At 44.4% G+C, this 13,230-nt stretch overlaps 1 protein-coding gene across 4 annotated transcripts in view; it reads left to right on the top strand.

Moving 5' to 3' along the window:
- The window catches only part of CHD6 (chromodomain helicase DNA binding protein 6), a 67,772-nt gene that overhangs the window by 10,249 nt on the left and 44,293 nt on the right, over positions 1-13,230 (top strand). For all 4 annotated transcript variants that reach the window (XM_072112217.1, XM_072112218.1, XM_072112220.1 and 1 more), the window contains exons 2-3: positions 10,374-10,423; positions 12,113-12,594. In XM_072112217.1, the coding sequence (XP_071968318.1) occupies positions 10,391-10,423; positions 12,113-12,594 (515 nt within the window). In that variant the 5' untranslated portion in view covers positions 10,374-10,390. The remainder of the gene's footprint in view (positions 1-10,373; positions 10,424-12,112; positions 12,595-13,230) is intronic.

Genomic DNA, 13,230 nt, shown 5'->3' on the forward strand with positions numbered 1-13,230 from the left:
GACCAGCCTGGCTAGGTGCCAGGAGACAAGCTACTCCATGCTCCAGTAGCCTTAGCAGGTAATTTACATGTTACTAAGATACATATTAAAGATTTTATACATAAAGATTTTAACAAGTTAGGTTCCAGGATCATTAATGTACAGGTTAGGGCAGAGGCCGGAGGAATCTACCATCACATCGCCCTCCTCGTGGTAGGTTTCTGTTACATCAACGTCACATAGTAGAGAGTAACAATGATGCAATTTAGGCGAAACATGGAGAGAGTAAGCCATGCTACATGGGATCTACTAGCTCTCTATTCTCCATATAGGTGGTGGAGGGGTCCAGAACATGACTCCCCCCATATTACAGAGATGGAACACGCTGATACGGGAGATGGGAATACACTGTATCTGTATCCATTGCATGGGGAAAGCAATTGTGCAACATGAATGTGTATCTGGGATCTTGAAGATGCACATTCGGTTCTTGGGGACCGCTGGGGTTTGCTGTCATCGCTCCAATCTTGGCTTAAACTTTTACAGCTGTAATGACTTTTGGCAACCACTTTCCTAAGAGAACTAGAGGCAAAGCTTTTCAACTTTACAATGATAAGAAACCAGAGGCCGAATTCTACTAATCGCCTGTATGAAACCTGGGTTTAGTTATGATTGTGTTACCAGTCACCCAGCTTTCCTAGGAGGAGAATGGCATTTTTACATCTCAGACTTGCTAGACGTTACTATGGAGTGCTCCCATGGTGGCAGGATAACCTTCTGGACTATGGTTGTGGTGCTAATCTTAAAGGGAACCTGTCATCGGTTTTGACCATAATAAAGTGCAGGCGGTGCTAGGTATAGACCCTGGAGATCTGTGTTATCAAGCCTTTGCAGGTGTAGTAAGTAAAAATTATTAATTTTTAATCTAGGTTTTCAGTTCCTCCTCTTCAGGGACAATACCTCACAGTGGTCAAAACTAATGAAATATTTCCTTTAAAAAGGGGTATTCAAAATCATCCTGTGAGTAAGAGCGGGCTAGTGTCAAAAATGTTGTAATCTTTTCAGACATTCGTATCCTGTTTCCCAGCGATTTATAGAAAGTTCTGTGTTTAAGAAAATTAGCTTCTTGGTGCCACGGAGGAGGGTTATTGTCTGTGGGTGCATTGAGCACAAGCATTCAAAGGGTAGTCCCTAGTGCAATACAGCCTGCAGATAGGACACTATGTACAATCTGCTCAGCTCCTCCTGCTCTATAACATGCTGCCTGCAGATAGGACACTATGTACAATCTGCTCAGCTCCTCCTGCTCTATAACATGCTGCCTGCAGATAGGACACTATGTACAATCTGCTCAGCTCCTCCTGCTCTATAACATGCTGCCTGCAGACAGGACACTATGTACAATCTGCTCAGCTCCTCCTGCTCTATAACATGCTGCCTGCAGATAGGACACTATGTACAATCTGCTCAGCCCCTCCTGCTCTATAACATGCTGCCTGCAGATAGGACACTATGTACAATCTGCTCAGCTCCTCCTGCTCTATAACATGCTGCCTGCAGATAGGACACTATGTACAATCTGCTCAGCTCCTCCTGCTCTATAACATGCTGCCTGCAGATAGGACACTATGTACAATCTGCTCAGCTCCTCCTGCTCTATAACATGCTGCCTGCAGATAGGACACTATGTACAATCTGCTCAGCTCCTCCTGCTCTATAACATGCTGCCTGCAGATAGGACACTATGTACAATCTGCTCAGCTCCTCCTGCTCTATAACATGCTGCCTGCAGATAGGACACTATGTACAATCTGCTCAGCTCCTCCTGCTCTATAACATGCTGCCTGCAGATAGGACACTATGTACAATCTGCTCAGCTCCTCCTGCTCTATAACATGCTGCCTGCAGATAGGACACTATGTACAATCTGCTCAGCTCCTCCTGCTCTATAACATGCTGCCTGCAGATAGGACACTATGTACAATCTGCTCAGCTCCTCCTGCTCTATAACATGCTGCCTGCAGATAGGACACTATGTACAATCTGCTCAGCTCCTCCTGCTCTATAACATGCTGCCTGCAGATAGGACACTATGTACAATCTGCTCAGCCCCTCCTGCTCTATAACATGCTGCCTGCAGATAGGACACTATGTACAATCTGCTCAGCCCCTCCTGCTCTATAACATGCTGCCTGCAGATAGGACACTATGTACAATCTGCTCAGCCCCTCCTGCTCTATAACATGCTGCCTGCAGATAGGACACTACTACATATACACTTGCATATACATGTTTTTATTCTGTTTTCTGACTGTAGTAATGGAGGCTGCCATCTTGTCTGGCCTCTAGTTACAGCATTTAGTGATCTGCTTTACTGCTACCTCAGGGCCAGAAGCAGCAATAAAATAATCGAACCAAAGCTAAGTGCATCAGAAGCGACATACCTTCCACAGTCTTTAAAGTTGACTCATCCCATTTAAATATGACTCTTCTCTGCTCATTTTCACATGACTATGGAGGAATTATTTTATAGGGAATTCTAGAGAGAACATTTTATCCCCTACATGAGGGGGCTGGTGGTTTAATGGGGTGAAATCTGATGACGGGTTCCCCAGCTGGTCGCTAGTCTTAAACAGCTGTTCAAGTTTTACAGATTATACAGAAAATCTGTGTAACTATGATTCATTACGTCTTTCAAGTTCTGTGCAAGAAGTTTCCTTTTTTTGTACACAGAAAAGCCCAAAATACTTCCACCTGGATGAGGCCTATAGGGAGCGGAGGGAGTGACAGACACGTGTTATTGGTAAACCAGAACACAGAAAGGATGTGCAGGAGCAGATTTATTGTAGTCATTTATATACGCTCTTCCACAAAGCCTTTGATGTTACACAGTGGGAGGTATATACTGTATGTATATACTGCAGAACATCTGCTACATCTCCTATCAGAATCCATCACGATCAACCAGGGACTCCTAGTCATAGCTCCAGGCACCGGGACTGTGGGAATCTAATTGTATTAGTTATCCATGGCCTCCTTCCTTCTAAAGTCAACTTTTACAATTATGCTAATGAGCCTGAACGGCTCTGGGCGGTGTTACCAGAGTCCCTTTGTGCTGCAGCTTCATAGGCTAGTGAAGCTACAATAAAAATGTGATACTTAATGTTACTTTTACTTATAATAATCATAAAAATTCATACGGCTTCACACAATAAAAAACACTAGTTTTATTATATCAATCCCCATGAATCTTAGTGGTGACTTGTGTCCTCCTTCACCACTGTGGACATGTTTAGAGATGGGTGTATCCTTCTTATGTCTGCTAAATGTTCACCCATTATTCACCTAAATTCCCCCCCTCCCGACAGGAGCTTTTAAGGCTTATTAGCACAAGTTGATTTTAGAAGGAAGGAGGCCATGGATAACAAATATAAGAAGATACCACAGTCCCGGTGCCTGGATCTATGAGTAATGTCCCTGGTTTATCATCAGGGTTTTTGATGGTAGATTTCCCTTAAAGAACATCAGGTCTCTGTCACCACTACCTATTGGAGCAGCTCACAAGGATTCCATCCCAGCCTATATCTAGTCCGTTTATACATTGGTCACATGGCGAGAGAAAGTGATGTCACCCCTGACAGGCTGTCAGTCATGTGTATAGGAGTATCTCATACACACACAGGCTGCAGGGGGCGCCAGTACCAGGAAGCACATGGAGGAGTCATTACATCATTATACAGGCTGTCAGTCATGTGTATAGGAGTATCTCATACACACACAGGCTGCAGGGGGCGCCAGTACCAGGAAGCACATGGAGGAGTCATTACATTATTATACAGGCTGTCAGTCATGTGTATAGGAGTATCTCATACACACACAGGCTGCAGGGGGCGCCAGTACCAGGAAGCACATGGAGGAGTCATTACATTATTATACAGGCTGTCAGTCATGTGTATAGGAGTATCTCATACACACACAGGCTGCAGGGAGCGCCAGTACCAGGAAGCACATGGAGGAGTCATTACATCATTATACAGGCTGTCAGTCATGTGTACAGTAGTATCTCATACACACACAGGCTGCAGGGGGCGCCAGCACGAGGAAGCACATGGAGGAGCCATTACACCATTATACCTCACACCATTCTACAGACTGTTAGTCATGTGTATAGGAGTATCTCATACACACACAGGCTGCAGGGGGCCTGGCCGCCAGCACGAGGAAGCACATAGGAGCCAACACCAGGAGTGTCACATCATTATACAGGCTGTCAGTCATGTGTATAGGGGTATCTCATACACACACAGGCTGCAGGGGGCCTGGCCGCCAGCACGAGGAAGCACATAGGAGCCAGCACCAGGAGTGTCACATCATTATACAGGCTGTCAGTCATGTGTATAGGAGGATCTCATACACACACAGGCTGCAGGGGGCCTGGCCGCCAGCACGAGGAAGCACATAGGAGCCAGCACCAGGAGTGTCACATCATTATACAGGCTGTCAGTCATGTGTATAGGAGGATCTCATACACACACAGGCTGAAGGGGGCACCAGCACGAGGATTTGGATTAATTTGCCTGACAGGTTTGCTTTCAAGGATTACTATGTAACAGAAGCCTGCTGCTGCTCCTCTCACTTGGAGCAGAGGGAAGGGCTGTGTGCGCTATGTTGTCTGCTCCATGTCCAGCTACAATCCAGGAATTTAATTATTATAATTTTTTTTTTTTCACACCGTCCTTTTTTACACAAAGTTATGGTTAAACAGATCTCCAGGGACAATACCTAACACTGTCTGTAACCTTGTATGGTCGGCACTGCTGGCAGACTCTCCACGAAAACAACAATTGCAAAGGACCATACTTGCTGTGAAAAATCTGCATAAATTGATTCTAAGAAGCCAAGATCTGCATTGCAGGCCAAGTCCCGCTGTAGTGAACATAAAAGAAATTCCTTCCAATGTGTTCATTGCTGGTGACCCAGACGCTGAAGATGGATCCTCTACCACATGGGCGCTGGGGTTATTCATGCCATGGCGCCAGAAAGTCTTCTCTGGTGACACAGGACTCATGAGATGAACATCTTCTGGAGTATATAAAAGCAATATCCAAGCAAGGGAGCAAAAATCTTATCGAAATGAGCTGGAAGCTCTGCCCGATATAACATAGTGTTCCCGATGGCTTTCCACCCTACTAGTCCAAATAAATATGGCGCGTGATGAGGCTGCCGGAGAAATAGTTACTTTGTTCCACAGGAGAAAGTAGAGGGTGATCTCCATTGTAGGTCCGTCTAACACTTCCACCTCTGAGAAGGCAATTTGTTGAAAGCAATGAGATCCCAAATGTTATTGCCCCTTTATCTATGAATTTGTAGAGATGGTAAATGTCTCCAGAGCGGCCGGGGTCACAGCTACAGAATCTTCTGTAATCTGCTCCTTAGAGGGACTTTCCATCATCTGCATCCAAAGCACAGGGTCTTATCGCACCGCGAACTGACCAGGCGGCCACGCTGCAAAAAGACCGGACGTGTGCCAACTTCTGCCGGATTGCGACTGCTCTGCTTTCTTTGGAGAAGGGAGGGGTGAGGAGCATTTACTCCGCTCCTCTTCTGCACTCAGCCCGGATGAGTACACTGTCGTGTGCATGAGGTCTAAGAAAAACATTGCCCAAACGTTACCTCAAAGAGGATCGGTCAACAGTTTTTGCACCCTAAACCAACCACGGGTCCGTATAGAATTTGTTTAGGATCCCAGAATGGCCTTTTTGAGCTCTCAGGGTCGGGGCCCATGATTGCGCATGAGCTATACCCACGGTACATGCACAGTAAAGCTGGGGCGTTATTGCACCGCTGAGAGCTCTGGAGCAGGTAAGTATCTTTTTTTTTTTTTTTTGGTTTACTGCTCCCACCTTGGAACTCGTACAGGGCAATCCGGACACTAAACCGCAAGTCCATAAAGCTACCTGTGGGTTGCTTAGTGTCCCAAATTGTCCTGAGAGGTTCCCTTTAACGCTTCATAATGTAACTGTATAATCCTGTAGTGGGGCTTTTCATTCATGGTGGGCCAATTGTGGGTGCTAGGTCTACTGCCCAGGAGTGAGTGTCATGTGATGTGTAGTCTGCAAAATGGTAGCAATGAAAACTTCAGCTTGTCCTGCAAAAAAAAAGACACTTTACTCAGCTCGGTCATCTGTAGTATGAAAAAGAGATTGCAAAATGTTTTTTTTATTTTATAAAAAAAAGTTTTAAAATCTACTGAAACCTAATAAAACCTATATAAATTTGGTTTCCCAGTGGTTGTAAGGACCCAAAGAATAAAAGGTACGGTAGGTGTCGTTTTGAGCGCACAGTGAAAATGGCGCAAATGCCTTTTGGAATTTTTTTTCCCCTAGCTTCCCAATCCATGGACTATTAAATGCCACCACTAGGAAGTACAATTTGTTACGCAGAAAACAAGCCCTCATGCAGCTCTGTACACGGGGGGAGGGGGGGGGGGCAAAAGTTATGGAATTTTAAAATGGGGGTGGGGAGTGAAAAATAAAGCGCCTCGGTGTTGGGTCAGAGGCAGCTTCTTTAACATATGGGATAAAAGCCAAACAAGTATTTTCCGATAGGAACATATTCCTAGCTGTAGACAGCACTCTTTCAATGTGTTTGCATCTCTTCAGTACAGTGTAGGACACTGGTTTGGCTGGAAGAGATGCCATGGATCCAGGTCGGGGAAGAAAGAGTTCTTCTTCTTAATAATAATAACCTTTATTTGTATAGCGTCATCAAATTCTGCAGCGCTTCTTCTTATGGAGAGGGTGTGGTGTTCTGCTCGGGATTCTGGGAATTGAATATGCAAATAGTTCTCCAGGGTGAAGAGAAGCAAACACCTCAAAACTGTCATGTTCCTGATGGAATATATCTTCTGGTTTGGTTTTTATCCTACATCAAGTCATTTTGGAAAAGCCAGGCTTGATGTTAAGGGGGCTGCCTCACAAGGTGTCAAGAGGCAATGTTTTCCTTACTCAAACCTGCAAAACAGTGGTTCTTAACTGGGGTTCGGTGAGTTGGTCTCAGGGGTTCAAGACCTACACATATTTGATTTATCACCTAAGGAAAGGTTGGGGAATGTGCATATGAACCTGGTGGGTTTGGTACCTCAATCAAGGTTCAGAACCAATGCCGTAAAACAACTTGCATATTTCTTTGCCTTATGATTCCATAATATGTTAAAATACAAAAATGACAGTACTTCTCGCCGCGTAGATTTTCCTGCAGCAGTGACATGCCATGTGTGTGCCTACATGCCCCCTGCAGATTTATTTTGGTAATTAATAATTAAACCCCTGAAGGATTCCTTCAGGATCCATCCAGAAGTGAATCTTTTGTTGCAAAAAGTCTATACCATATCGATTTATAAAAGGGGCAAAAATTTCCAGTAGGGGGGTGGTGGTGATTTTTTTTTTTTTTTTTTTTTCCGCCTCTTTTCAATTTATTTATTTATTTATTTTTTGCTTCTGGATTATCCGTGAATTTGTTTTTAGATGTACCTTACTCATTGGAAGTGGTGAAATCTTCTCTACAGCCTCCATAAACGTTCCCTATGCTGATCATTTTGCAATGTTCTCTCTGAATTCTTCTTGACCAGTTGTATCCGTATTTTTTGTGGCCTTTATGACGTCCCTTAGATCGATAGAACAAAACTTGTATTTCCAGGTTACTATGAAAGTAAATGTTCAGCAAGCTGGACACTGAATAAGATATACACTTGGGGGCGCTTGGCAATAGGCCTGGTGCGGCACAGATCTTTATCCACTGCCTTCTATGTTGTGGTCGTACCGTTTAAAGGGGTTGTCAATTTTTCAATAAATCTGCCCCTGCATGTATAGACTCAGCCGGCTGTACTCTGCATGTATACACAACATTTTCTGTTACTCACTCCCACAGTCCGTCCTAATGGCCAACGTGTGTCTTTCTCTGAGTCTCTCCCACTGACAGACACAGGGCAAGGGGAGGGGGAGGGAGCAAGATGAGTCATAACTAAACTGCTGCAGCTCCTCCTGTTCATCAGAGACAAAGACATTCAAACACAGATTTGTAGAGAGTTTGCTCTAAAGTAGGCAGCAGGACAGTTAGGGTGTTTAGCCACTCTGGTATCACTCCAGTCCTGTGCAGCTGATCTCCGCTCCTGATCCGTTATCAATGGCCTCCAATATCCAGAGTATAAGGGCAGTCAATCCAGAATCATAGACAACCCCTTAAATAAGGTGATGATGTGCCGTGTTGACGCGTTATCGCCTTTACAGCTGCCATATTTTATTTTTATGGCATGAAAGTGTGTGTGTGGGGGGGGGGGATTCTAGTTTTCGCAGTAAGTTTTTTTTTTTTTTTTATGTAGAGAAAACAAGATGCTCGGCCTTGAAGCGGAAAGCAGGTGTAGTGCGGCGAGTGATTCATTGCCGAGAATCTTCGCTTTGCTGCACGAGCCCCTGTCCTTTTTGTCTAGCATATAAGAACATGTGTATATATATATATATATATATATATATATATATTTTTATTTTATTTTATTTTTTCCTTTTTTCATCCCAAGTTCCAGTGAGATCCTGGAGCATAAATTGCAGCCGCTCTCCAGGAGCCTGGCAGCCGCTGCGGAGCACATTGCAGCAGAAAGCAGAGTGTGTGCCTGGCGGAGTGACTGTGTGCCAGGAGGAGATTAATGTTCAGGCCTGGTAGTGAGGGATATGGTGTTTGAAGGACGGGGGATACTCTGTCGCACCCCCCCCCCTCCTTCCTTCCCTACTCATGGCTTCTCCCCTCCTGAGACTCCACAACCGCTGGAGCGGAGCTGAAGTTTGCTTATTGGATTCTGGGCCACAGAGATCATTAAAACACTGCAGGGAAGTATAGGGAAATATTCCGGGAAGAAGGAAAGCGATGTAGGAAGGCAGATGTAGTGCCGCAGCTCAGCGCTGCATTGGATGTCACCGTAACCTCTCATGTGAAATCTTAGTCTGATTAGTGTATCCATATCACAACCCACATACATTGCCGGCAGCTGCTGCGGAGCCTGATCCCTACCTAATTATGTTACCTCCTTGTGCGTTACCAGGATACATGGGGTTCCCCCATCTGTGTGCCAGGGATGCTCTGCGTGTACAGAGTATGACAGATCAGCGTAAGTGCAGGGGCGGTGAGATAAACCAGGGGCACTTGGGGCTCATTCACACAGACATATCTGCAAAAAATGCACAGGTGCGTTGTCAGTTTTCAGTCCTTATTTTATCCACATCCGTTCTTTTTTTTTTTCATATCCGCAAAAAAAACAAAAAAACTTTTTGCCTTGCCCAGTTGGTTGCGGATGTCATCCGCGTGCCTTGCTTTTTTTTTTTTTTTTTTGGGTCTGCATGTGAGAAAAAAATAGTGCATGCCGCAAATTTTTTAATTTTTTAAATTCTGCACATCCGTGAAAAAAAAAGGATAGCATACTGATGTCAAAAACGGCATATCTATGGCCTCCTTCCTTATAAAATGATTCTAATGAGCTATGGGGGCACAAACGGAGCCCCTTCAATGCTGTAGCTTCACAGGCTGTAACACTGTGCAGGAGCACTCCCAGTGTGTGAGGTTATATCAGAGAGAGTTAGGGGGAATTGCTTGGGGAGAGGGAGACAATGTATTAGCCTGTGAAGCCTCAGCACAGAGGGGCTCTAATAACTCCACCCCCCCAAAGCCCTTCTAGTTCATTATTATGATTTTAAAAGTTGATTTTAAAAGGAAGGAGGCCATGGATAACAAATATAAAAAGATTATCACATTCACGGTATATCTCTGCATGTTTGAGGTGGTGAGAGGTCCTCAATGCCCTTCTTAAAGAGGTTCTTAGAGCCATATCCAGGTATCGGCCCCCCACTGACTAAGCCTCCCTGCACTTGAACGTCTCCTTTTCTCAGGTTGCAAACTACAAATATGCGCTACGTTTTGGGGTCAGTGTTTCTGAGCCGCAAGTCGTTCAACAACGTAAGGCCGGCAAATGTTGTCGCTGGCTTGTCCCAACCTATTGTAGGGTCATGTGATTGTGTGAGATGGCAAACTGCATGCTGATGACATTCGCGTGGCGTCCGCCGTTTTCCTATAGACTTCTATGGGAGGCTTCAGAAACAAACACGGGCAGGAAGAGGATCTGCTGTGAGTTTCTACAGATCTGTGAAAAACATGTTCATGTGAATGTATCGGCGTGACACCCGCACACCTCGCGTGTGGTAGTACAGGGCCCTTAGCTGAGGAATAAGGATTCCTCTGGGAAGTGTCCTTTCTGCTATGTCCGGTCCTTTTTATGGATGTTCTTCCTGCATCAATTCTTTCTTTGGGTACAAGGTTTAAAACTGAATTTTTTTTTTTTTCATTTCTAGATGTGGAACCTTAATTTATGATAATGAAAATACAAAAACAAGAGCAACAGGTTAGTAATGATTTTTTTTTTTTTTTTTTTTACAATTTCTGATAAATTTGTCAACATACATATTTACAAACGAAGAATTGGATTACCGAGCTTGGCACACCCAGGCAGTACCATTGGGGGATGATTGAGGTTACTGTACATGTAAATCCAGCTGCTCTGTTTGTTTGAGGGGTACAAGGGATCCCTGGTCATAAATTGGCTGCATACATGTAGGAAATCTACCATGATCCCTAATCCATCATGATAAACCAGGGACATTACTCCTAGATCCAGGCACCGTCACTGTGTTAATCTACTTAGATTTGTTATTCATGGCCTCCTTCCTTCTAAAATCAACTTTAAACATTATGCAGATGAGCCAGAAAGGCTCTGGGGGTGTAAACAGAGCCACCTCCGTGCTCTGTCTTCATAAGCTGTTACACTTTTTTTTACCCTCCAGTGTACGGAAAGGCTCTGGTAATGCCCCCCAAAGCCCTTCTGACTCATCCGCATAATTTTGAAGGTTGATTTTAGAAGGAAGGAGGCCATGAATAGCAAATATAAGGTTACCAAAGTCAGAGTGCCTGGATCATTGTAGATTTCCTTTAAAGGGGTTCATAAAATTCCTTAGGTGGGCTGGCGAAGGAAAAAAAAATTAAAAAGTACTTACCGTCGTTCATCTCCGCCGTGCCCACTAGTTCATAGCGGCACCTTACCTCCGCTCTGGCAACTGCCTGCTGCTGGAGGAGTGAGCTCCACCAACCACTTAGTTTGACAGTGACCTCAAAGGAGTTCAGTCAAAAATCAGTCTTCTGTGTAATTCTGGCCCAATAGCGGTCCATTATCCTATGCAAAATTGTCCCCTGTGTATCCTTTCATGTATGAAGAGCCATGAGTTTTCGTCCGCTACATCTCATGCCCCATGACTGACGTCTCCTGGAAAGGACATCAGATGAAGCAGGAGACGTCAATCAGAGAGAAGAGGTGGACATGTAGGAATCCCCGGTGGGCTCTCGTGGATGGATTTGCATGGATCGCATGAGTGAATAAAGCTTTATTTGCTTGGTTTGATGCGATTGTTAGGAGTCTAAAACCGCATCCCTTTAAAGCAGGTTTATATAAACTAAACTTAAAGAAATCTACCATCAAAATCCATCCTGATAAACCAGGGACACTACTCATAGATCCAGGCACCGGGACTGTGGTATCTTCTTATATTTCTTATCCATGGCCTCCTTCCTTCTAAAATCAACTTTATAATTCTACTAATGAGCCAAAAGGGCGTTACTGGAGCTCCTCAGTACTGTAGCTTCACAGGCTGTTACAATGAGCAGAATATGTCTCGCCCAGTTCTCATCAGTAGGTCTCCCCTTACATGGTGTATTAGTGACCCTCTACGTTGAAGTCTGCAGATATAGATGAATGGTTGGTCATGTAATACACGGATGGCTCAAGCTCCTCCGAGTTAGGACAGGAACCTTCTTCTCTGCCCCCCCCAGTGACGTCCATACAAATGACAGACTCCGAGATGTACTGATGTCATATTCCATTTAATTTTTAATAATAAATTAGGACATGGAAATCCCATTACTCTCCAGTTTTGTGTTCTCCTGCGTCACATACTCCAGGTTTTGTTTGTTGTATAAAGTCCCTTGTGTATTCAGGATTTTTTTTTGTTAACTTTCTGATTTGTTTTCTCTTTGTTTCCAGCTACCCAACCTGAAAGCACTTAGCTATTCACCAATGTCCAGTGCCTCAATATCCTGCGAGCGCCAGGTACTCACCCCGTTTTCCGAGTCTAACCTTGAAGATTTCCATCCTGTGACCCTCTTGGACACCCCACCTCGGCACGTGCCGGAGAATGAACTGTACCCCGGGCAGGAGACTTGTGAACTCAGCTCGGTGACCAATCTGAACGGGATGGAGGACAGTGGAGGGGGTGGGACGGGCGTGAAGAAAAAACGGAAAAAAAAGGAACAGGCGGAGGAGAAGGAGACTAAACCAAAGAAAAAGAAGGAACCCAAGAAAGAGAAAGTCAAAGAACCTAAGAAAGTGAAGGAGCCCAAGGAACCCAAGCAACCCAAGACCCCCAGGGAACCGAAAAAGCCTAGAAAGCCGAAGGAGCCAAAACCTCCAAAAGAGAAGAAGGCAAATTCTGACACGGTTACTAAAACCAAATCTAAGAAAACAAGGTAAGATTAGTAGTTAAAGTGTAAAGGAACTGACAAAAAATAATTCCAAAAATGTTATAAAATATTTTTTTTTCAGTTCCTTTACCTGTATCACGCTGCTGGCTTCTATCTAGCTGTAGATACAGACTGCTATATCTGTTATAATCCGCTATTCCTGAAGTGGGCGGGGCTTCCTGGCATTTATCCATGTTTGTAATTGGCCGACCTGAAGCATGTGATGAGTCACATGCTTGTGACATCACTCCAGGTGCTATTTTCTTGCACTCTTCTACTACTGCCCCTCCCAACATTCCTCCAGTCGTCTCTAGCTTTCCTAAATGGTTTCCTATGGTGACCAGAAGGCATGACAAAGGGAGATTAGCTAGGGAGGGGGGGGGGGTGGTAAAGTCAAAATGCCTGCAGGTGGCTAATTAGAGTAAATTAGAGAATTGCCTTAATTTTGCTTATAATTTTGCTTTATATTTGAAAGTTGTAGGAAATCTACCATCAAAATCCATCCTGATAAACCAGGGACATTACTCATAGATCCAGGCACCGGGACTGTGGTATCTTCTTATATTTGTTATACATGGCCTCCTAAAATCAACTTTTAAAATTATGCTAATGATCCCAAAGGGTTCTGGGGATGTTACCAGA

The sequence above is a fragment of the Engystomops pustulosus genome, chromosome 6 (assembly GCF_040894005.1).
Source record: "Engystomops pustulosus chromosome 6, aEngPut4.maternal, whole genome shotgun sequence".
Lineage (NCBI taxonomy): Eukaryota > Metazoa > Chordata > Amphibia > Anura > Leptodactylidae > Engystomops > Engystomops pustulosus.